The 26,595-nt window shown below is 35.9% G+C and overlaps 1 protein-coding gene across 3 annotated transcripts in view; it reads left to right on the plus strand.

The window, feature by feature from the left end:
- Positions 1 to 223: 223 nt before the first annotated feature.
- The window catches only part of LOC135203083 (FERM domain-containing protein 5-like), a 41,668-nt gene continuing 15,296 nt past the window's right edge, over positions 224 to 26,595 (plus strand). The window contains exons 1-9 of one of the 3 annotated variants that reach the window (XM_064232695.1): positions 224 to 877; positions 11,187 to 11,291; positions 11,776 to 11,818; positions 13,567 to 13,743; positions 15,210 to 15,418; positions 16,259 to 16,270; positions 21,804 to 21,956; positions 24,862 to 24,876; positions 25,913 to 26,001. In XM_064232695.1, the coding sequence (XP_064088765.1) occupies positions 785 to 877; positions 11,187 to 11,291; positions 11,776 to 11,818; positions 13,567 to 13,743; positions 15,210 to 15,418; positions 16,259 to 16,270; positions 21,804 to 21,956; positions 24,862 to 24,876; positions 25,913 to 26,001 (896 nt within the window). In that variant the 5' untranslated portion in view covers positions 224 to 784. The remainder of the gene's footprint in view (positions 878 to 11,186; positions 11,292 to 11,775; positions 11,819 to 13,566; positions 13,744 to 15,209; positions 15,419 to 16,258; positions 16,271 to 21,803; positions 21,957 to 24,861; positions 24,877 to 25,912; positions 26,002 to 26,595) is intronic. The other 2 variants (XM_064232697.1, XM_064232698.1) reach the window with 2 other exon arrangements.

Consider the following 26,595-nt stretch of genomic DNA (forward strand, 5'->3'; position numbering starts at 1 on the left):
CACTAACATGATTTTAACTAACAAGATTTATTAACGCGCTCTGTTTTGTTGACAGAATTTATTTAAATATTTACTAATAAACTGACTTAAAATCTCCATACGAGTTATCAACCATATTTCAACCTAATACCAAATTGCTCCAATCTAGTTTACCAGACGAACACTCAATATTTTTGTTAGCGCAGTATGTTATGAACGCGGCCTGTTTTGTCGATAGGATTTTGTTTCCGTTCTTGATCATTTCTGCAAACGTTAAATGCGCGTGTTTTGCAATGTCATTCACCCCCGGAATGTATACTCGTTATTTTATCCATTTTATTTTGTAAAAAATGACGAGACGTTATATCTAACAGTGACTTGCCCATTCAACTATGCAATTGATTATTTTCCGCCGATTGTTATTGTTTAGCCCAAAGACCACGAGAGTAATTCAAACCCTTTAGAAAGACAGCTCACATTTTGGACGGTGAATGCCGTTGATATATCACGTTTTTAAGTTAATTTATCACATGATTATGAAATACAGAGTATTATGATAATAACGGAGAGCCGAAACATCGAAATAATGAAATATTTGGGCGTCGGCGGGGTGTGTGAAGTGTGTGGTGATGGTCTGCTGAGAGATAGAAAGAGAGAGAGAGAGGGAGGGAGAGAGAAAGATAGAAAGAGAGAGAGCGCGAGTGAGAGAGAGAGCAAGAGAGCGACAGTGGCGAGTGAGTGTGTGTCAGCTGTCATGACGCCAGGTTGACCCCTTAATCGGCCTTTTTTGGAGGACCTCACAAATATGCTTAAGCTAAACAAGAAGGACCACGGCCGAGACTACAAGTGCACGATACGTCTCCTGGACGACAACGAGGTCCTCGAGTGTGAATTTCAGGTGAGGGCAGCCCTTAGGGCCGGGCTTCTCTCTCTCCCTCACTTCTATGTCGTTTCCCTTTTAATATACGCTCCAGAATGGACTAACTGTCTGCTGTTGTGGGAGTTTTGAGACGCACTGCTTAATCCCAGATGTATTTACCGTAGTTCTCTATACGTTGTATGTTAAAATATATTAAATATCGTACTCAAAAATGCGATATTCTGACGTTTTCTTATTACGCTCCAGAACGAACTGCCCGTCTGATGTAGGCATTAGCATCGTCCAGCTAGCATAGGGTTTTAAGGCGCACTGCATAATCCCAGCTGTATTAACTGTATTTTAGAGTGCGCTGTATGTTAAAATTTATTAAATTACCGTACTCGATTATACAACAGTTGTCTCCGTCTTTTTTCTCCCAGTACGCTCTAGAGTGAACTGTCTGCGTAGGCAATAGCATCGCCAAGTTATTAAGTTATTACTATATTTTAAGACGCTCTGCATAATTCCAGCAGCTGTATTTATTGTATTTGGCTGTTTAGAAGTTAACATTTATCAATAACTATACGTGATAATACAATATTCATTATTTTTCCTTTAAAGACGCTCAAGGGTGAACTGACTGCCTATAGGCATTAGCATCGTCCAGCTATTATGGAGTTTTGAGACGCACTGCACAATGGAAGTTGCATTTATTATTTTTACTGTATTTATTTGTGCGTTTTGTGTTGAAATTTATTAAATGTTATACTCAATAACACAAATACAGTAGTTGTCTCGGGACCGCCTTCATCTACGGAAGGTTACTTTTGATAAGTAAGACTGGTCATTCTCGCGGGAGGGAAGGCCGTTCGTAAATTATATACTTACGTTATTTTACGTTTTTATTAATTTATGGCATTTACAACCGTCTATTTTATGTAGAATTGGTACAATATTATTGTTCAGTAACGATCATTATTGGGCATCGCTTCTCGCGATATGCAAGTTCTTTTGCATTATCCATTTATGACACAACACATAGTTTGTTTATTTTGGCGTTCAATGGAACATTTATATCAGTCGCTTATTTATTTAAGGTTATAATAACTCCACTAGCGATGTTTATGTGGTTGTAAACCTTTTTGTAAATCTTCCACGTTATTAATTTATATGAAAGGCCTTGAATTGCTGGTAATCTTAATTGTATGGGACCCCTTAGCTTAATACGTATAGTGAATGTGAGACGTATAAATTGCTTAGGCCTATCTGGTTTTATGTTACCATCGCCAGCCCAGAGTGGCACATATGTATATGAAATATTCATATTTAAGTGTGTGTGATCGCTCGTTTTTATATCATAATTAAGATTTTAAAACTAATTTTTTTTTAACGTGAATGGTTTTCTTGACTTTCAACGAGAGAAGTTCCTTTTAAGCGTAAACGAAGTTTATTCCATTGACATCCCCAAACGGTACACACAGTCATAGGCCTAGTTTAGCAATTTCCCTCTAAATGTAATAAAATGTAGGCCTAAAATTTAGCTATTGCGTTGAATGATATCGTTACGGAGAATTTCAGTACGTAAACTGCTGGGTATAGATGTAGCTTTTAGAAGTTTATTAAAAAGGAAAGATAATTATAATAATTATGAAATGATCTTGCTATATTTATTTAGGAGAGTGACGTGAAAGTTAAAACAGAACAGTAAATGAAGCTATTATGCTTTTAATCAAACTGGCGAAGTTTGTTCTAGAAACTAAAAAAGTCTTAATTCATTTTATGAAACGGATCAGAAAATACAACCTGTTCAAGGAGTTAACGGTTATAGACGCCGCGTTGTAGCATTTTATGAGTTTGACTTAGTATTACTTTTGTGAATTACTGTACTTTATTATTTACGTGATGTTTAATCGGCATTTTGAACAGGGCATTAAAAACTGATTTGGTTTAGACGCATATCAAGAAGTTACGTATGGAACATTATAACTTTGGGAAAAGGGCCGAACACTTTACCAGATATGTTAACACGTTCAGGGAAGGTGTTAAGAAATTTGGGCCAGGTAAGTTATAGGACCATGACTGTGTGGTTCATGACCATAGGGATAGCAACCTCCATTCCCCACCTCCCCTGGGGCACACCCACTTAAAGATAATTAAATAAAATAGAATAATGCTCAAAACTTGGAGCAGACATTAAAAAATTGAAGTTACCAGTTGAGATCGCAAGATTATTGGGGATTATTTTTCATAAAAAAAAAACCTACGCCATTAACCGGAAAGTCAGCACGAGTCTCTCTAACACTTTTCCCGTATCACAAGGCGTTAAATATTTGCAATATATGAAATTTTGGCTCACGGCCAATGCAGGGTACCAAAATCTGCTTTAGAAAGTATTGTGTACATAATCGTGATCCTCACAGCGTGTGGGCTTTTAGCAGTATTATATTTTTGCAGGTGTATAAATAGTAAAACTTGGGTTATTATTATTATTATTATTATTATTATTATTATTATTATTATTATTATTATTATTATTATTATTATTATTATTATTATTATTATTCAACACTGACACCTCACTTCTCAGGGTGGAATTTGTTCTACTGGCCTGACAGTTTGTGCCCTCTTAGGAACACACAGCAAATTGTTGAGTTAATTTGCATTTTTCGTAGCCATACAAACCCAGAGTCTTTTATCACTATATGTTACAGGAAAAATTTTGTCGCTACGTGCCACCTGTACCTATAGGTTTTCATGATCTCTTTCTGTGTATGGCACTGAAGCTTATATATATATAATATGGGCTAATGACCTTTTCAGAGCACATTATTTAAAGAAATGTAAGCTCTCTCTCTCTCTCTCTCTCTCTCTCTCTCTCATCGCTACGTCATCTCCTCGTCTCTCTCATTTCTCTCCTCTCTCTCTCCACAAATGAAACCATTTTAACGGGGAAAATTATCCAATAAAAAATACAATATGAAAAGTGTTTTCTCATATATAGCCCATATATTAGCATTCAAGTCTCGCAAGGCTGTTGGACAACAATATCGAAGTTTTAATTTATGCGTCCCATAAAATGGGATGGGTTTGTATGTTTTGGGAAGGGAGTCAATAAAAATAATAATAATAAACTGCATTTCCTATCTGATAGAATGGGTGTCGTATTGTAATGTGAAGTACTTGCGTAATGTAGACTATAACTGTTTTTTTTTCATCTGTCCATCTGCCTGTAGTGTTTTTGTATGGTAACACTGCGTCCCGGGCTTTAGATAGTTACATTCAGCTTACATTCAACGATTATAATGATATCATATTTCGAATATAACGGTGTAATTCGCATACAGTAAATTATTAAAACACTTTTCAGTTGCAAATGTACACCCAGATATTCTTTTATTTACCTATAACTTACAAATAGCGTAACTATCTAAAGCCCGGGACGCAGTGTTACCATACAAAAACACCACAGGCGGATGGACAGATGGAAAAAAACAGAGTATAGTTCTCGTAGAAGTAATATAGAAGTTCTGGTGAATTATCCGATTTTTATTTAGACTTATGTTTAATGTTACCCTTGTGTCTCAACTGCAGTTTAAGATAAATTATATATATTCATGTATGTAACTATATATATATATATATATAATATTATATATATATATATATATATATATATATATATATCCATCCGTGCCTCGACCGTATGTACTCGATATCACAGATATTTCCTTCTGATATTGACCATACAACCAAGCCACCGCTGTCGAGTGACCATTATATATTATTATAATAATAATTTAGTCTTGAATTTTCCTGTACTGGCCTGCTAATGTCCGTATGTATTTAAATGTGTTGATTTCTATCTTAATTCCCCGTGTTCTGGTCTTAGCATTCTGTCTGATAGGTTATTTGCAGTCATTGCAGTATCTCATCCTGTCGAGGTGGTTTTACATCGTTATGGAGTAGTTTAAGTTCGTCTAAAATTGTTTTTTTTCATTCTGTCCCACTTACTTCCACCATTGTAATGGAATTTTTCTGCCTTTCTCCTTTCTCTCCTGTCTGTATATATAATATATATATAATATATATATATATATATATATATATATATCTATATATATATATAATTATATATATATATATATATAATTAAATTACATATATGATATTATATATATATATAGATATATATATATATATATATATATATTATGTATATATATAAATATTGTATATATATAAATAAGTGTCGCTTGTATGTAGATTAATTATTTTTAAACAACATAGAAGGATTAGAGGAAACATAGGTGACGTTCCCTCAGACAGACACAGACAGACAGAGGAGAAAAATAACTTAGAAAAATAAACCAACCCAACTATGCTTCTTGAGATTTCGAAGTACTACACTTACAGCCTCTCTCAGCAATGGAAGCAAGTCTCTCGTCTCTTCCCGTGTAGCCTACGTGTTTTAACGAACGTTAGGTTACATCATGGTTCAAGTCCTTGGCTCCCCAATAAATCGATGCATTAATCTTCGGACAAAGTATTGAGAGAGAGAGGGGTGGGGGTTGGGGGCGGGGGCGAGTCCAAAAGGTGTATAACAAGTCCAATAGGGGTTCCGAAGGAGAGGAAGCTTGTACGTATACGCTAGGCTAAGCGTTTCCAAAGACTCAAATGCCACTGTTTGAGTTTTTGTCGTCGAGGTACTCGTATTTTTGTTTACTCGGGGAGTAAGCCTACCAACTACTTTGTTATTTTTTGTGGGGGGCGGGGTGACTGGAAGGGTAGGAAAGGTCTATGTAAGGGCCTACAAAGGTCTGAGAAACGTGTTTTGCGGCGAGTTAAAGATACAAGAATTTTTGGATGGGATATTTATGATTTATTTATTAGAATGAAAATGTGTAAAATAAATAATGTGCAAGTTAAACTGTACAGAGAAATGATAAGTCGTTATTTTTTGTGGACAGTTTAAAATATACTTCAGAGACTGTCCCTACCTTCTCAGGTCATGATCAGAGCTGATTAAAGATTCATATAAAGAACCCTAACCCCGTAGAGGGGCAGTGCCGTCAGTGCACCTTGCGGGGTATACTGTAGGTATTGCTGAAGGTTCTTTGCAGCGTCCCTTCGGCCCCTAGCTGCAACCCCTTTCATTCCTTTTACTGTACCGCCATTCATATTATTATCTTTCTTTCATCATGCTATCCACCCTCCTAATTTTAGCGCACACACACACACACACACACACACACACACACACACACACATATATATTATATATTATATATATTATATATATATATATATATATATATATAGATATATAATATATATATATATATATATAATATATATATATTATTATATATATATATATATATATATAATATATATATATATAATATACACAGAGGGAGAGAATACCATATGCCTACCGTCTCTCATCTTCATTTATGACCGCTATTCCTTTTCTCCCACTTATTAAGGGTCTGCTACCCGTCCCCCCTTCTTCTCTCCTCCCCCTATCCTTCTACAGCTCGGAGGGATGTGTGGGTTCCATGAATGCGCATGTATTTGTGTGCTTGTTTTTTGAGAGATAGAGAGAGTTAAGGTAGCTGAGTGCATTTGTATAGTGAAGCAGTCCCCACATCTTTTAATATTCGGTAATTGTAAGAGTGGGTAGAGACGTCAAGTCCCAGGTACGGTACTTAACCAACCTGAAACTCGGCCTAAGGCACTACGTAATTTAGGGGCCAGTTATTAGAGGGCTAGGCTGAGCCTAGGTTGTATGATTATATGGAGTCTCTTTCATTTTCGAATCGATTTTTTTCGGTATTTCATTTAGAAAGCTGAGGGTGCATCCATTTTTATTGAATGTGTGTAACAGCTACAGCCTCTGGCTAGTGACTATAGTGGCTCATTTAAGCTCGCCGTTGTCCAAGGGGACGGGGTGGAGGGCGGGTGGGAGGAATGGCCAGTCTCTTGTTATTAATACTAGCCACTATAGGCCTACAGTATAAGTATGCAGGATGAAGGCGCCGCAGTTTCTTAATTATCGCGTTCTGTAGGGGTCTTAGTTCCATCAGATCACTTCACGGGGTGTACTATAGACAATACTCAAAGGTTCTTTTGCAACGTCCCTTCGGCCCGTATAGCTGCAACCGTTTTCATTCCTTTTACTATTACCTTCGTTCAAATACTCTTTATTCCATCTTACTATCCACCATCGCTTTATTTTATTTTTATATTAACGTCATGCTTAACAGGGAACAGGAATCCTAATATTATTTACGATTAGTATTATTCCTAGTCTTTTCATACTGTTAAGATAACAAAAGAATATAGAAAAATTGACAGTTTGTAAGAGATGGTCGAGGTATCTTTAAACATGGAGACTGTCTCAGTGAAATTACCAGTCACAGAAAAATAGTTACATACTTAGCGCTATATCTATCTATCTTATTATTATTATTATTATTATTATTATTATTATTATTATTATTATTATTATTATTAGTAGTTATAGTAGTAGTAGTAGTAGTATTAAGTAAGTTGATACATAAGATTCATTCATAATTAAATTTAATAAACATATTTTGTTTTGTTTTTAATTATGCTTTCACAAGAAAAAGGGATATATATTCCAGTTTGCAAGATACATTTATTTTTATATTGGTTCAAATATATAAAAAGCCTTTGATTTTTTTTCAGAAAGACTGTATGATAAGCCACCCTCTTATATGCTAAATGCCCTGTTTTGTAAATAAGGAAAATAACAAGGAAATGGTATCTCTTGACATAGTTCCATATGTTTAGATTCCACTGGATTGATCTGTGCATTCACTTGGCAAATATTGTTAGGAAGAATGTGTATGGGACTTTTTTTTTTTTTAGTTTTTCTTCAAAGCTACCCTCTTGTAGATCAATTACCCAACTGGTAAAAAATCAGCCGGACTTTGTTGTCTTTCTTATTTGGTTAAAACATGGTTTAAATTTTCTATAACATAGTTTTGTGAGTTAGGACGTTCAAGTTTGGTTGACCGAGATTCAGATAAGTTAAGGTTGTTCTTTACGTTTTTTGTAAGGTCATCGTCCTTTTTTTTAAGGCAGCCGCTTAAGGATTTGGCCGTTAGGCTCTCTCTCTCTCTCTCTCTCTCTCTTCTCTCTCTCTCTCTCTCTCTCTCTCTGAAATGACGTTCCAGGAAAGTAATTTGATTTGGGAGGGTAGGAGGTCAAGGTTGAGTACAAACAAAAATAAATTATCCTAGAACTCGACGACACATGACCTGAATGACCTTACAAGGTCACTGTTTCCCAACCTGACAAGGTCATAATTCAACATATGGTCATGACTCTTATTCACAGATGGTCATGGAAACCTGTCTAGCTGCGTCTATTAGCATAACCTTTGGCGGCCACTAGTAGTAGTAAAAGCGAGTCCATCGAATACCGCGTAGGTCAGTAGGAACATATCATTGCGTCATTTCCGTCAGGTTCGTCGGTGCTGGCGCGAACGAGGCACCACTTTAGATGTGCAATAAATTTGCGGGCATCACGGCCCTCCTTGACATCCTGAAGAAGAAGAGGAAGAAGAAGAAGAAGCTGTGTCCTCGAAGCACTGGTTACTACGGCTTTAATTTCCCATTTCAGTCGATCAACCTATCTCGTTTCATATTGCTTCTTCTTCTTCTTCTCGTCCCCACGGATGTCCCTCTTACCCCTTCCTCTTCATTTCTCCTTCCCCTTCCCCTTCCCCTCACAGACGTCTGTCTCAACACCCCAACTTTGTCTCCACCCCTCTCCCCTTACCCACAGAACAGACGCCCCTTTACCTTCTCATCTCGCATTCTCTTCTCCACAGAGGGCACTCTCCCTCATCCCTTCCCCCTTTCTCCTCATTCATCCTTCGCCTCCCCCCCTTCACTTTAAACGTCCCCTCTATCACCTTCCCTGTTCTGCCCCCTTCCCCTCAGACATTTCATCCTCACCACCATATCTCCTCTTCCCCCTCCCAGTTAGGGATAAGACCTCTTTCAATCCAACCCCCTCCTTCCCTCCCTTCACTCTCCTCCCCTACCTGATTGACGTCCCTTCCCCCTCCCCAACCTCCTTTCCTTTCCCCTCAGGTGTCATTCTGCCTCTCCCCTCTTCTACCCTTCCCTTCAAATGTCCCCATCGTTTCCCCTTCACCTTTTTCATCCCTGCCTCTTCTCCTTCTTCTTCTATACCACTCAGACGTCCATTTCTCGACCCCGCCCATTTTCCCCTTCCCGTCCGTTGTTTGTTCCCCTTCCCCTCTCCCCATTCCTCTCAGACGTCCCCTCTCCCCCCAACTCCTCCCATCCTCCCTAGGGACGTCCCTCTGCCCTCGGTCTTTTTATTTGTTTATTTTTGTCTTTCCTTCACATCTTCCTACTTCCCCTAGTCGTCAAACGAAACCGGAAGAAGGTGCAAATCGATTATGTCATTCAGGAAAATTCAGGAGAAATGAATGCCATGCGGAATCACTTTGAGAGAGAGATAGGGCGGGGGCGGGGTCGGGGGTGTAAGGGGGTTGGGGTGGGGGCTGGGAGAAATCTGCGAATGATATACTCTTTTTACCCAAATCCCATTTGGCAGCCGAAATGGAATTATTGAGGGTGGGGGACCTCTCTCTCTCTCTCTCTCTCTCTCTCTCTCTCTCTCCTCTCTCTCTCTCTCTCTCTCTCGAAGATGCTACACTCCTTTGAATTGCCTCTCTTCTTCTCCTCACCATCATCATAACTCTCCTCTTCTTTTTCTTTTGATTCGACGGCTCCCTTCAGGAACGCCAGGACCTTCTTATGTTTATTATGGCTGCTTATGAAAAAAATGGGCCTACAATTGTTTCTTAGATAGAAAAGATACTGTGACTGGACTCTTGCCAGGCGTGAAAGAGCCAAGGTCTTGGAGGGCAAAAGGCTAAAGGAGGTTATGAGGAGAGAGAGAGAGAGAGAGAGAGAGAGAGAGAGAGAGAGAGAGAGAGTTGATGAATAATATCCCCTCTGGCCTCATGATTACATTGTTGAAGCTCTCCAGTTTTGATATACGATGAAACAGATTTTGACGGATAGCTGAACTGATCTCTCTCTCTCTCTCTCTCTCTCTCTCTCTCTCTCTCTCTCTCTCTCTCTCTCTCTCTTATGGTTCCAGTGCATGATTCATTCCTGTTTAGCAAATAATCATCGTCAGTGCTTACGCATAATCGTAATTTCGTATAGGCAGCTTCTATTTGATTTCCGAATTATATTCACCTTGCCTGGTCTTTGATTTGCGTGTTTTAGTCTTGCAAACTCAATTCAAACTCAAAGAACCTTTACGGGAAATTCTTGTCCATAAAAATTTCTCCATGTAAATGTCATTTAATCCAATTGTGTACACTAGCTTTTTATAATTTTTGTTATTCTTAGTTTTATTACGTAGACTTATGAGGCGTTATATCAATCAAACTAATTGACAACTACTCTACTATAATTTAAAGCAGAGCAATCCTGGTACTATATAGTACTATAGATAACATCATTATATCTAGCTAAGGAGAATCGGTTGGTAACCATGCTTATGAAACCAAGTCAATAAACACGTAAACACGTGGATGAAATCACGTTCACCAGATTATAAAGTAATGTTAGTTAGTAAAGTTAAATGTGGAGTTGACAGATGTCTCCTCAGATTGTTGGTCCGTCTGCCGAGATTATGGAGAGTACGGGAACCAATTCTATGCTGTGGATACGTTTAATTCTGAATGGGCGCCATTGATTCTGTTGGGAGATCTTTACATAACGCTTGTAACCTTTTCTTCACATCACCGTAGCTTGCACATCATACAACCCCAAACATTTCGTCATCTTTACTCCAGACAGTGGCCTAGGCTGTATTAACCAGAATAGCTGCACATAAAAAAGTTAATTGTTTAATTCATTTTACTCTACCTCTGTTCTTATTCTTTTTCTTCGATCTGACTTTCCATCCTCTGTAACAGTTGTTTCATAGAGTGCAACTGCGCGGTTTTCCTTCTGTTATCTACACCTTTCAAACCTCCTTACTGCCAATTTCTTGTTAGCACTCGTAGGTCCCAGCACTTGGCCTTTGGCCTAAATTCTATATTCTTCATTGGTTGTGTGGTGTTTATTCTAGAAGTACTGCTGTAATTTTGAAATCATTATTTATTTTTTTTTTTAAGCTACCAGATATGAGTTATGGTAACCTATTATAACTTCTACTACATACTACAGGACAAGGAACATTCTATGTTCTAGTTATGACTACAGCCTTGACTTCAGTATGTTCAGACTATTTTGTACCCACAACCCTATTTTCACCTTTCCAGAGCTATCACAAGGGCCGAGTTCTACTGGATTTCGTCTTCAGTAAACTGAATCTCGTGGAAACAGACTATTTTGCTCTACGTTATGTTGACCAGAACAAGCAGCGAGTGAGTATTTAAAAGAAACAAAAATACTTTCACTAGTACCTAGCCTATGTCATAGAGTTGTCACAGGTTCACACTTACAGGCAGTCCTTGGTTATCGGTGGGGGTTCCATTCCCGGGGGTGTGCCGATAAGCAAAAACTGCCATTAACCGAAACATGGTGATTTATGGTGCTACCTACCTAATAACTGGCTATCAGCGCCATAAGCACCTATATGGCCTCATAAGTGATAACCGGATCTCGGCCGTTATGGTGCCATAAATCCCCGATTTCATGGCGCTAGACAAGCCCCATGAAACCAGATCGCCAATAACTGAGTCCGTCGATAACCGGGGACTGCCTGTACATGGCTTTTGTGGTCTTAGTAAACACATTATGATGCAGTATTTTATGTGATCTAGAAGTCTTTATTTTGATTTTATTTTTCATTAAACTTTTTTCCGAACCAGAAATATTTTGTGATTTTTTCTCTCTATTTTTTTCCAGCATTGGTTAGATCCGAACAAGAATATTTTAAGACAGATAAAGAGTAAGTATGATAATTGCACCAATGCTTTAATGCTTTTCCCCTGTGTAGATTCTTATTTGATTTTGCATAGGACATAGATGTTAGTGGGATTTTTTTTTTCTATTTTGTGAATTGTTACTCTGCTCTTTATCGCAGGGTATGGCTACCTGGTCATGTATTTAAGTGTTCAGCAATGTCCCCAAATAAAAGTCTTATTTTGTTTGTGCACCGTAGTGGGGTAGTGCCGGTAGTGCACCTCATTCGTTTCAATGTAGGCATTACTTAAGGTTCTTTGCAGCGTCCCTTCAGCCCCTAGCTGCAACTACTTTCATTCCTTTTACTTGTACCTCCGTTCATATTCTCTATTTACCATCTTGTTGTCCACCCTCTGCTAACATTTGGTATGTAGTGCAACTGCGAGGTTTTCCTCCTGTAACACCTTTCAAACCTTTTATTGCCAATTTCCATTTCAGTGCTGAATGGCCTTAGTTGCCCCAGTGCTTTTCATAATGCCAAAAATCTATATAAATCAAAATCAAATAGTCTTATTTTGTATGTGCTGACTGGAATGGTGACCATCTAAACCTCTCCATATCCTTAATGTTTTATTTTTTATTTTATTTTATACACTTTCTATTGAAAGCCTTGAATCTGAAAGGGAAATAAATTAATTAATGAGTGAATTTGGACTGTGGGTAATTTCTCTCTGTGTAGAGTGTGTGGGTTTGAATCCCACAGCAGGGGAAGATGGGACTTTATTTACTCCTTATTTGGATACAAGGCTTTCAGTGGAAAGTGTGTCCAGTGGAAGTTTCAGGAGATTCTGAAGTCAAGATATTATTCTGGTTATTAAAGTACCCCTTCTTATAGTCTGGCATTACAAAAGCAATTTAGTTTATGTCAGGAGGAGCAAAATTATGAATATTTAATCTTCTAACAGTTATATACAGTTAATTAAGCAAAAAAATATATGAATAGTGCTTTATGTATTCAGTATGTAAGCTTTTTTTTTACACAACACCATTTCCAGTTTATATTTCATTGTACAGTTTTGGAAACAGACCAGTGTAGCCACTGCCTTTAATCTTCAAAATTCTGTGAGAAACTGTGGCATGCTACTAGTACACTAGTACTACGCTTACAAACTTGCTTACTTATAGATGTACATATATAAATATGTATACTACTATATACATAGTTATGAATATAGTACATACAGTACTTACTTTTCAACTTGGGCAAGATTGCAAAGATATGCATGTAGAACATCCGCCTCTGAACTTTTAAGTCCCTTGGAAATGTGTTTTACATCTTTTCACATTTCAAGTGTTTTTTTTTTAATTCACAGCTTACTAAGTGTACCCTTTTTAGGTGTTTTGCATGAGATAATTGAACGTTATGACTTGAGTTCCAAATTAGTTAATCACCATACACATTTGGACTATTCTTGATAAAGATGATTTCAAATACTTTTAATTTTATAGATATTTCTACTTCATTACTGAAAGATATTCAGTATATAAGAGACATATATCCAACTTACAATGCTGAATATTTTATTCTGAAATACTTTTGATTGTTTCACATATCCAGTCAAATATATCAGTAATATTGAGGGATATTTAAGGTGTAGCTACCATATATCCTTTTTCTTACACTGAATCCTAAGGTATTTAGTAAACTGGTATAAAATTCATTTGTCATGTAAATAAGTTGATATCACACTATGGAAGCCAGTGCTAGATAAATCTAACTTATGTCTCCCCCAGATTTGTCTCCGATCCTCTTTTGTTTTCGAGTGAAGTTTTATCCTGCTGACCCACTGCGATTACAGGAGGAAATCACCAGGTATCAGTTGTTTCTTCAGTTGAGGAGAGACCTCCTTCATGGAAGGTTGTACTGCTCGCAAAGTGATGCTGCACAATTGGCTGCCTATATCGTTCAAGGTAAGGGAAATTACAGGTGAGGTTCCCCTCAGATTTATATATTTATCATCTTTTCTTATAACTTTCTCTGTGGAGCCTTTTTGGGTTTATAGTCTGTTGACTATGTCCAGAAGGGTTTTCAGCTGAAGATTTAAAAAGAGAGTGAGAAAGAAATTGAGTTCTGCTTATAAGGGGCCGCACTTACAATAAGTCTCCTGTGGAACAATGCAGATGATACTATTGAAAAGTTTCTCTGCAGTAGTGTACCCCTGTAGCCATAGCTACAATTCTTGCTTCTTTTTACTTTTCATCCATTCCACTTGGTTTCTTGCTTAGTTGTCTTTAAATTGTCCTTGTAACAATAGTGGTATTTCCCTTTTGTCATTTAGCAACACTTAATTTTTAGGTGAATATTTTAGGGCTGTTGCCTTGTATGATAAGGCGCCCTATGAGGTAATGTTAGACTTGCGATAATCTTACGCTAAGTCGGTTGGTATTGTACTTCCATATTCAATGGAGTGTCTTGGGGTTTGTAGATCACTTACGAAGTCGGTATTATCTTCTTTGGTTATGACGACGATGTGTTAAACTCATGATGATTTCCTTCTGATGTGAGGTTGTTAGAAAACACGAAGTATAAAAATACTTATATTCTCTGATATTACATAGTGAAGATCAAGTAGGATTGTACAAGTCTTCTAATGACGATAGCTTGATCGCTTCTGCCAATGATGATGGCTAATTCTATTCTCTCTACATGATAAAGCTTAGGTAAAGAGGTACAGGTCTTCTAATGACGATAGCTAACTCTATTCTCCCTGTCTACCATCTCGGTTACCAGTCATAAAGGAACAGACAGTAGCTCGAACATATGAACATACAATCAGATGACATAGTTACATACGAACATACAATCAAAATGAGACACGCTACAGATCACGTAGGCCGCTTGAGCTATAGGTCACGGTGTTTGTCTCAAGCAGGAAGCTTGGACTAAAGTTTATAAACAATTGAATGACTACAGGTGACGGCATGTTATCTTAGCCTACTTTGTTGTATACGTCATCTTTAGCGTCTCTAGTCTGATCACATTCCTGCAAGCAATCTGGTTGACCTCTTTAGTTTTAGTCTTTTATATATATGGACTAACATTCCATATTTTTATTATGTAATCATTACAAATATACGTATACTGTATGTAGTCATATAGTTTACTAGTATAGTTACTAATTAGCAGGTTTCTGGCTGTGTTATAGATACAAAGTGTAAACCATTAAGGAAATTATGAAGACTAAAAAACCAGCACTTGATGGAAAGCATATTTATTTCTTTTGTCTGGATTTGGGGACTTAATTCTCTGTCATCTGGTTGCTGTGGGTCCTCACAGCAACCATGCAATTGCTGGGGTTTATCTTAGTTACTCATTTCCGATTTCCATAGAACTCTTCATTACTGAAACATTAAAGGAAATGTCTTACTTTTAACAGCTGAAATTGGTGATTATGATCCTACAAAGCACTTCGGAAACTACATCAACGATTTTAGAATATTACTCAAGCAGACGTCAAAAATTGAGGAAAAGATAATGGAGATCCATCCCACATTGAAAAACCATTCTCCGTTGATGGCTGAAACCTGCTTTTTGAAGAAGGCCTCTATATTGGACACTTATGGTGTTGATCCACATCCTGTGAAAGTAAGTTGCTTTTTCTTTGCCCATGTCTTTGCCCACCTTTTTTTTTCTTTACATTTTTTGTTATTTGAATTGAGCAGGGATTAGCAAAGTTGATAAACAGGCCAATTATATCATTGACTGTCACAGTAAAATAAGTTTATTCATTAGAATTTCAAAATTATTAATCTCTGGATTACAGAGCTCAGTAACAGTCTCTTTCCTTCAGCTGCTAAGCTTTGGATTCTCATCCTCTTTACTTTACCTAACTTGTATAATCTATAACCTAGTATGTACCTTCCTTTAAGAGGTGGAAAGGCTTATTGCTTCCTTGTTAATAAAGCCCCATAATTTTTTCTTTCCTTCTTTTCCCCTTTATTGTTTTCTTCAGGCCTGGGTTAGAAAAGTAACGCTAGATTAGCCTGCCTGTTGGCCTTTGCTCATACAAACATATGAGTGATATCTTCTGCAGTTTTAGAGAAATAGCCAGTCTTTACAGATTGCATGATCCTAGATGCAATTTAGTAATGGCACTGAAGTCTTGAATTACTGTGATGAAGATGCAGAGTTTAATAGTTAAATGAGGTCTTTTAGTTTTTTTTTGTTTTTTAGGTACAGATAGTTCCTTATACCGACACATTATTTACTATAGAATATAGTTGTTGACTTGAAAGCAAACATAAGGCAATTATTGTTAGATTTAAATTGGCATACGTCTAAGTTCCTAGGAGTATTGATCGAAGCCTCTCATAGTTTCAACATATACAGTCTTGCCTTTGCTTCTTCATTTTAATTTTAGGAATTGAGCCAGTGTACATCTGATCTTTACTGATATATTCCCTTTTTTGGCTGGCTGTTTTGCAGGAGATTGATACAGTAGGTTTTATGATTTATGTCTGTATGCATCCTTTGTATTTTGAAAAGCCTAAGTAACAGCTAACCTATATATTATTTTTGCTAGAACAGGCAAGCTTCTTGTACTTGTGAACGTAAGCATAGGCGCTTGTTCTTAAAATGAGATCTGTGTATAGTGGTTTGTAGCAGTATCACCAGTTGTTCTTTCTTAAATACTGTATGCTCTCATTGCAATGTACAGGTATGGTAATGCTGCATCTAAGTCTAATTTTTCAGAATTCTTAGATGTTACAGTGTTGTATATCGTCCACACGTACACATGAACAGTTTTCCCTGTATTTCTGACAGTATTTATTCTTAGGTGTCACTTTTAATGATAACACAAGTAAATTTTCTATTTCCCCACTCCTATGGCATGTAGCACTGAGGTCGTTTTTATCGTCACACCACTTAGCCTTGAGCTTTACTTCACCTTTTAATGTATAGAAATGTCATTTCCTCATTTTTAGACTATTTTTAATCTATAAGGTTTATTTTTCATCTATGCTTTGTAGTGAGGAAAATATATTACCAGTAACAGTAGTCTTTTATGTGTAGACATTCGCTAAAGCTTAGAGATACAAGATGATTGAATTCAGCACAATTTTCAAATTGAGTAGACAACTTTAATGACTATCAAATCACCTGAACTGTTAAGGTATAAGCTAGTTCCTTGTTGAAAGAACGCTTACTAGAAACAAAAATGTAGGTTTCACTATAATTTTGAGACAAACTGAATACGCATAGGTAGTTTTAGCAGAGAGCAATTTATGTTTATGTAAAGCCTTCATTACTGAAGGATATGGCCCATCTCTGAAGTGATGGATTTATTTCTGATTCAACTGCATTATTCAAATATTATTTGGCTTCCTAGAGATTTACCTGAAATATCTGATCTCAGCATTACTTTCTTCTACAGAGATTTACATGAAATGCCTCACACAGATAAAAAATGGATAACACACAAATTTTGCATATTACAGTAGTTGTAAATATTAGCATGTTCTTTTAACTTAGAATTTTGAACTCTCAGGCATTTGCAGGGGATTTACAGTTCACAGTAACAGAAGCACTGGCATTTATGGAATGTTTTATCATGTATGAAGGATTTCCAATGCATTAAAAGTCCAATATACTTATTGCAGACCCTAAATTGGCAGAGGCAATTTCTAGATTCTCATAAGGATGGCTCAGGATTTGTTCTTAAATGAGAAGTGAAAACTGGGAAGGGGTAGAATTAAGGGAGTAGAAAAGCTGGTAAGGAAAAGATTTGAGACTGAATGAAATTTAAAAGCGCACGTATACTGTACAGCATTCATCCAGAAGAATGCAGCAGGCAACATGTAGGATCCTCTACATTGAGGAAGAGTTGGGCGACTGTCACTTTGATACTGTCTTCAGTATCAAAGTATCAAATTTTAATGGTTCCTTTGAGCCACTTGTATGTTCTTTGCAAATTATTTAATGTCAATCATTCTTTACTGTAGTTGTCTTGTTTTGCTCAAGATACAGCTATATTTCTTTTTTTCTCTTTCTCTTTACAGGAATTTCTCTTTCATTATAGTATAGTTTTTCATGTTTAAGTTATTTTATTTTTTGTTTAAATTTCAATGTACAAATATTACATTTGTTTATTTGTATGTACACTACTGCATTTGCAGATAACTGCTTTAGAGTAGACGGATTCTTTATTATTAATGAGTGGCTAGGAATGTATTCCAATAAAGAGTGTCACAATGCTATCAATGGATTGTGGGATCAGTCACATTATGAATAGTTTTTGAGAAACCTATCATTATTTTATAGTGAGAATTGCCTGCACGCTGCTTAGGGTCTGAACATCTATGCAATCCTGAAAAAATTTGTTGAACATCTGTGCAAACCTGAAAGAATTTAAGTTACAATAAGGCTAGCAAAGGATGCAATAATGTTTTGGTTGCTAGATTTAAAGTGCCTTTTCCATAGGTAATCCTGTGAAAGTTCGATATTTAGTTTCACAGTCCAGTGTTACTGTTTTTTTATTATAGCACTAAGAATCCCCCTATTGCTAAAAGAATGATAGTGATTGCATCAGTACTGTATTTTGTGAACAGGCTGTGATCAGTTTCATTTGAGTGCAGTGAAGTAGTATTTTTATTGATTTTGTATTAATGGATGCTTTCATCAGTTTTGGGTAAAACTTAGCAGCATGCAGTGCCAGAGTATGATTTCGGGGCAAATTGCACAAAATAGTCTTATATAGTGGTGACTTTACTGTACTAATAGCACTTGCAGACATTTTGTTTGAATTTTTCGGGGGTCAACTATATTAAAAAGCCACATGTTGCATTTGGAATTTTTCAGGTTTGGAACTTTATGACATACTGTTATTAGTTTTATTATGAACTCGACTCATGGTAAGTCTATTAGAGTATGAGTTATCAGTCATGTAAAATGCTTATATGCTACTGCGAGAATATCAGAACACTTTTACTGCTCTGTCAAATATCTGCTCCCAAATATATTATACTCAGAAAAGGTTCTGAGTTTAATTCCAATTCTGATAATTGTTTCTCAATGTTGGGTATTGTTTTACATGTACTTATGTAAAATAGAGTGGTGATCGCCATTTTTTGGGCATTGGTATAATGCCTGAACTGCATGGCTTACGAATTTGAGTAAGTTGATACAGAATATCTTAATTCATATGTTCATTTAAGCTGGGTTACCTTGCACCATTAATACCATGGTTGTACTTATTATTGACCAGTAAAGGTAATTTTACCAGATATGTATATTGGTTACCATTATTTGTGTCTCATGGCTGGTGATCAGATAACTCTTGGACCTCAGAAGTCAGATAATCCAGTCAGCCTTCATATTATGAGAATTTTTAATACAAGTAATTTAGTAGCTTCCCTAGTTGCCTACTTTTGTTCTCTGATTTTGAAATGTTTACTATTAATAGACCCAGACCATAAAAAATAGTGATCATATGAGAGAGGATTGAAATGTCTGGTCCCAGCTCATAGAGAGATTAATTTGAAGCTCTTACCAAGGTGCCACTATTAGCTAATGAGTCACTTTTCTAGACTTTATAGGGCTGAGTTGAAGGATATATTAGTTAATGAGTTGTGAAAGAGACCAAAGAGAAGCATCTAGGACTGAGGGGCACTGTGAAAAATGTTAGTACTACTATTGTATGTAAAATACACCATGCAAAGAACACTGAAAGTGGATCCTCCTATGGTGTCTTCTTTTCTGTAACAGAATGTATTTAATTTTTAAAGTTACTAGGGTTCAGTTGTATTATCCATGTGCATTTAAACATTGTGTTTTATTTGTTAATTTAATTTTTTACTTTTATCAAACTTTGATATTTTTATCTTTCATTGTGAGTGTACATTTAAATTGAAAAGTGCCCACATACTAAATTGCGTAGGTAAAAAAAGGAAAGAGCAGAGAAGAATAAAGAAGTAGAGCTAAAAAGTGAATATGTAATTGTAAATATCAAGAGATTTAGAATAACAATGAATGAAACTGAATTTTGTATGCTCATAGATAAATAGAATAAGTTCTTCTAATAATATCTGTAGGAAATGCAGCTCAAACCCTAGGCTGAAGATAACTCAGCATCTACCGATAGTTGCATAATTACTCCAGTATACGTAGTTGCACAAACCTTAACTGAAAGAAGGGGAAGTGGAGGTCCCCAAGTATATAGGAGGAATTATTTCTCTTCTTTCAGAGGGAAGAATATAGGTATACTGTACATTATTATTATGGGTGTATTCACCCATCCCTCCTAATTTTGTGTTATTTTTGTGCAAGTTCAAAATCTTTTTGAATGAATTAATATTTTACTTAATATAAGCCACAGGGTGTTATTTCTTGTAATGAATATCCCTTCATATATTAAAGGACTTATATTCTTCTTCCTTTACTTATGAATAACTTTTGAATATGCAGCAATAGTTTGCTAAATACTGTATAAATAAACTGGATTGAAATGGAAATATTGTACATACTGTATTTGGTGATAAAACTTTTTGTCTCATCACAACCCTATCACTCTTGCTCACATTCATGGTTTTTTAGTTGTCCCAGACTACAGTCTTTTTCGTGATAAGAAGAGAACGAGCCATGGCATCACAATACATGTGCTACTAGAGTTTTGGGTACCTTTCAGTCATGTCTATAGAGCTGTTAACAGAAGAGTAGAATTCCTAGATTGTTGTAACTGCCTGTCCACTTTAATTTTTCTTTCATCTTTATTTGGTAGTAACACGTCTGAATATCTATACGTACTGTAACAGCTGGTACTCTTCTGCCAGTGACAGTCGCTAGAGTTGCTTAGTGCTGATTTACAGATACCCCTGTAATCAGGTTGTTGATATCCCTGGTCATGTAGTTGACTTGTTGGAACTCTACATGATTTAATAAGGTGCAGTTGCATTTTTATTGAGTAGATTCATAAACTGTACGTCTTATTTCAAAATTATTGTTGTTTTATCTCATGTTTTTTTGTATTTCCCTTATATAGTTTATGCTTTACTTCCTTATTTCTGTATCTATAATGGGTTGTTATCCTGAGTGAAGCAGTATGCTACTTTTCCAACTAGGGTTGAAGCTTTATCAATAATAATAAGGATAATACTAGTAATAATGATAATAATCATTCATGAACCCAAACCTTCCATTAAATTGCCTTCAGGGATATAAGAGTGATGGAGTTTCAGCGAACGAAACAGATTTTTATTAGAAAAATTTGGTTTATCATACAAACTCAGGACTTCTGTAATAATTTCCTACCTTCTGGCCCCACTGTTCTCTTGCAGTATTGTATTCTGACTACAAGTAGTATACAGAAAATAAGGCAGGTGATTGAAGGGTGCCAGAATTTGTAGGAAGTGTATAAGTTATGCTGTTAATGGTTTTTTGTTTTAAATAGAAACGAGTGTAGTGTCTTGGACATTTGAAGACCAGGAATCTGGGCATAAATAAGTGATGGCTTTGTATGACAAAACCAGTTATGTTTATGAGGAATTTTCTATTTTCCTTAGAGATATTCAACTGCACTTTCTACCTTAAAGTAAGAGTTATGATTTGTGACATGCTATCTCCTAGTCTCTTTGAAATTATTATAGAAAAAGCTTAGATTTTATTATCTGGCAAGTCTTAGTTTAGATAATAGCATTCTTATAGTCTGTATGATTATTTAGATCATATCCAGCATGCTTTAAATGGATAATGTTTTTATATTGTATTTTTAAGTTAACTCATACTGCAAGTATGTAGTTCTCTAAATGGTTCTAGACAAAATGTCAAATCATCTTGAAACAGAAATCCACATAAAGTAGATATGGATGCCTCAGCATATGTAGCTGACACTGCTTACTGAGATTTGGTTTGATTTTGTCCATAGAGTATGGAGTTTGCAGCAGTGAAGTATAACGTATTTACTACAAAAGCATAGTGCTGAGAAATGTTAGCATTTAATTAAAATTTGTCTAACGATCTCATCTCCAATTACCAGGACCACAGAGGAAGCCAGCTGTATTTAGGTCTAAATCACACTGGGGTGCTAACCTTTCAAGGCTCACGTAAAACTCACCACTTTCGATGGGCCGACGTACAAAAGTTGAATTACGAGGGGAAGATGTTCATCGTCCATCTGATGTTTGCAGAGGTAAATTAGTGTCATGCAACTAATTCACGAAGAGAAAATTTCACATTGTCAGATGTTACATTGTGAATGCTTAGTTTAATACTTGAAGCACGATAACTAGAACTTAAAATACAAAAATAAGATAAATCCTTTAAAAGGAATGCATGATTTACATAAATATTCTACCAATAAGTACTCATTTTAGGAATCCTTTTATCATACGGTAACATTTATTTTTAAAAATCTAAGATAATTATTAAAGACTATTTTGAGTTTCCTAGATTGAATGAAATAGCCCCTATAGACTACAAGGGTCAATTTTGTCAGGTTAGTTGCAGAAATTAATTTTTGATAAAAAAAAAAAAAAAAAGTTGCTGTAAGCAAAAGTATTTAAACTGACAACATGAAAATATGGAAAACAGCATGTCTACAGCATGATGAAACTGCTCTCAAACATCATTGGCATTTTCAGAGTTGACATCAGAAATTCCAATTTTGTTTAGCTTCAGGGGTGATATCTACATATATATATTCCTGAAAGAGTAAAGATATCGAAAGTTCCTGGTGTAATCTTGTTACAGCTAATCCCAAATGTAGCTTAATACTATCTGGACATTAACTTTTACGAGCACGTACATTCTCTTACTGACTTGTAGGATGTAGGCTGACAGAAGCTTCATGGTGGTCTGACTTTGTTTTTGCCATTACGTAGTTATTATGGAAAGATCTAAGACTGAGATATTTAGGACATGTGATGTGGTTGGGTGAGACAGCGAGTTGAAAAATTAGGAGATGCGAGCAATGACCATAGATGAAGACTCATACCTGATGAAATTTAGAAAAGAAGTTTATATAGCAGGAGACAGTGGGGAGAGCTCATTTCATACCTAATCCTGTAAAGGGGAAATCTAGTGTGGAAATTTCGATGAGGAGGAGGATGATTCCTTAATGCTTGACATTCTGTACAGTATTTGCTCTTAGGATATATTTTGGTTTCATGATCCAGAAGAGAATAATTCTAGTATATGACAAGGAAAAGTATCTTTCAGGACTTGTATGCAAGGGGTTTTGAGTTTGATAGGTATTTTACCCATACATTGTGGCGGGATCACAAGCTAAAAAAAAAAACAAGCTGTCTAAATCCCCCCCACATTAACCTAATCACTCCAGCTGTCCAACTCACCCCAGTCACACTTTCCTCTTTACACTACAGCATATACACAGGACAATTGACCTATACCTACAAAAAAGAAAAAAAAAAGCACACACACAAAACACATGTACTTACCAACCACTCCAGATACTCCGGGCTATCCTGTGCTGTCTGCCGGTTGAGGTGTCAGAGATATCAAGCACAACAAAGACCACAACACCCAAGGACTACAACCCAACAACTCAACAACACAACAACCAAGGACCAAAACAACACAACAACAACCAAGGAACACAACAATCAAGGACCACAACAACAACCAAGGAACACAACCACAACTCAACAACACAACAACAAAAAGGGAACACAATCACAACCCAAGACCACTGCACAACCAATCACCAACAACATATAAAAACCAACAACACAAAAGGCAACACACACACCCACTAATAACATCAAGGAATAGCAATAACAACAACAACCCTCAACCACAACAATCACATACAACAAAAACTCAGGAACTCAAAAACACAACAAATCCAACAATACAGGCACAACAACTCTTAAGCAACAACACCAAACTCAACAACAACAAATCAACAAAACACAACTTAAACGACTTCCAATCCTTCAACAGACTGCTGTCGACACTACTTGTTATCACCAGCTGTCACCAAAGACTGACTGAAAACACTCATTCAAAACACAGAACTCTAACAACAGCACCAACAGACAACCGAGAACTCTCCAACAGCCAATCCAATCGTTAACCATCCAACCGCCAATTACTCTCTCTTTCTCTCTCTCTCTTTGTCAAATGGAACTCCGTAACTCCTGCATAACATAATTGCTTAAATTTCCTGATAAAATAGATTAAATTCTGTATTCAGCAGAAAGGTTAGTTTTTTTATTGTAGATAGAATGTTTATTATTCATACAAGGATGAATTAAGCACTGTGTAGGAAAAAGTTTATTAGTTAACAAGACCACAGAGTCACAGAACTATACTCAAATAGGGCCATCTGGAGATGAAAATTGAAGATAGGTAAAGTTAAAAAGTTAAAAAGATATGTGGTTAGAAACCTAAGAGAAGTATAAGGCAGAAAGTATTGCAACTGGAGACCAAGTTGACACATCAAAGGATATTTACTGCTCTCTGTTATGTGCTGCACAAGGTTCACTCAGTGACTTGATAGTAAGCCAACCACAGATTCCATAAGAATTCATGATTCACCGGAGGAATTATAATACCCAAGAATAAGAAATTTGTGCACAAAACCTGTGCATAGCCAAGAAATTTGCCAAAATTAACATATTCAGAAATAATCAATTCATCATGCAGTACGTGTATTGTCCCTTGCATAAATAAGGTCTTAAGTAACACCATCTGAGCATTCTGTGCTAGTACATTTAGAGAATATTCAATAGTGTAATATAGAAGCAGAAATAGTAGTTTTTAGAAGTAATGATGCAGTAACATGATTTGCAAGTTTTCATTATCTTCATAATCACCAAAATACGAAGACTAAAATTTTTCTTTTGATAAGAAAAATTTCTGTGAATGTGTATCTCCATATTGTACCTAGCATCAGAATTCTCTTATTGATCCAATTTTGGTTTGATTTGTCCTTTCTTTTATGCACCAGGGTTAGATCTCTGTGTTCTCGGAAAGTGCGTTAATCTTCTTACTGTTAATCTTTTAGATACAGTTTAGCATCTTGCATCTTGTTCTGATGAATCCCCCAAATGCTTTCCACGCTGTGCTTTAAGGATGCAAGAACAAAGGTAAGCTATTTTTATTTGATATTCAGTTATATAAGTGTGGCTTTTTTTTCTAGAAAAAAATTGATACACCAGAATTTTTATTTCTGAAAAAGTTTCTCAGAAGCTCTTTTCAATATGTGCAAATCATGCTTGCAGATTATCAATATTTCTTGGTAAACAAGGATGCAGGTTTGCGCTTTTTATTCTGATCATTATTGCTCTCCTTTAGTAATTAGTTGCTAAGTAAACTTTAGTACTGTATTAATTTTTAATCTAAGCTCTCTCAGGTAAAAACTGTAAATACTTGACATTATTAGACTAAAGCTATTTAATATAAGGAAGAGAGTAAGAATTTGTTCATAGAAAGCACTTAGAATTATTGTGGCAGTTACTGTACTTACTGTTTTGATGCAGAATTTAAGGGGGCCTTTACCATTTTTAATACGACTTGGAAAAAGCTTTAGTTGTTAGGATATTTATCGTGCCATTGAAGGAGATGCTTTTACCTAAATGGGAACTAGAAAATGGAAATATTCATGAGAGAAGGTGATAAGTTAATGCTTGACTTGTGCACAGTCATTGCTGTCTAGTACGTATTTCTGGGTTATATCTGAACCACTGTTTATTTCACGATACTGAAGAGAATAATATTCTTCAGAACATATGTAGAAGAGGTTTGAGTTTTGAAGTTTTGTCACCTATAAAAACTTCGTTTTCTTGATAAATTTGCTATAAATGACATTATAATAAGCTTTTTAAAGTTCAAATGACTACTTTTGAAAGACTGTCCATCTTTAGAATTGACAAGGTGTGCTGAGTCTCAATAGATTCTCTTGAAGGCTATCCCAGATTGTCCTCTGCAGGTTTGTATAGATGTATTGAGCAAAGTCTTGCCTTGCTGCTATAAATGTTCTTACACAGTATTACTGATGAACTTATATATCTACTTCGACAAAGGAGGTAGATCCCATCATTAGCCAAATTTTAGCCAGAAACATTTTTCTTTCTATAACCATGATAAGTTTTCAGTATAATTTATTCATTACTCTCCTTACAGAAAAAACACACTGTGGGATTTAAGTGTCCAACAGCATCTGCCTGCAGACATTTGTGGAGATGCGCTGTAGAGCAGAGGCTCTTTTATACGTAAGTTGTTGTTTTAAGTATTATTATTATTATTATTATTATTTATTATTATTTTATTATTATTAATATTATTATTATTATTATTATTATTATTATTATTATTTATTATTATTATTCTGTGTTATTATTATTGAAATCAGATGTAAAACTGTAGCTAGTAAATTGAAAGATATTGGACAGCTAGGTAAGAAAGAACCACAGGGATGAATGAAAAGTAAAAGGGAGAGAACTGTGCAGTTGGGAACTGAATAGTTTCTGCAAAAGAACCTCAACACCATCTTCTTATGACTCATAGTCACACTGTAGATGAAATCCAGTCTAATCACATGAGGGTTAGTGAAGGAGACTTATTCTCAAATTGTTAATTATAAGTTCCCTATTTTCTTTTGATTGGTAGTGTTGATAATCATCTATGAGGCATTAGATACATAGAATTGTATCAAAAACACATACTGTAAACAGTTTGTTGCCATATTTGAGTACTATATACAAGGTAAATTCACAGTACATATTTTTCAATACACTTTAATTTACTGAATTGGGGAATTTCCCTGATAGAATTGTACATAGCTAATGGTCAGATTAACTATTAAT

Source organism: Macrobrachium nipponense, chromosome 33 (assembly GCF_015104395.2).
Source record: "Macrobrachium nipponense isolate FS-2020 chromosome 33, ASM1510439v2, whole genome shotgun sequence".
NCBI lineage: Eukaryota > Metazoa > Arthropoda > Malacostraca > Decapoda > Palaemonidae > Macrobrachium > Macrobrachium nipponense.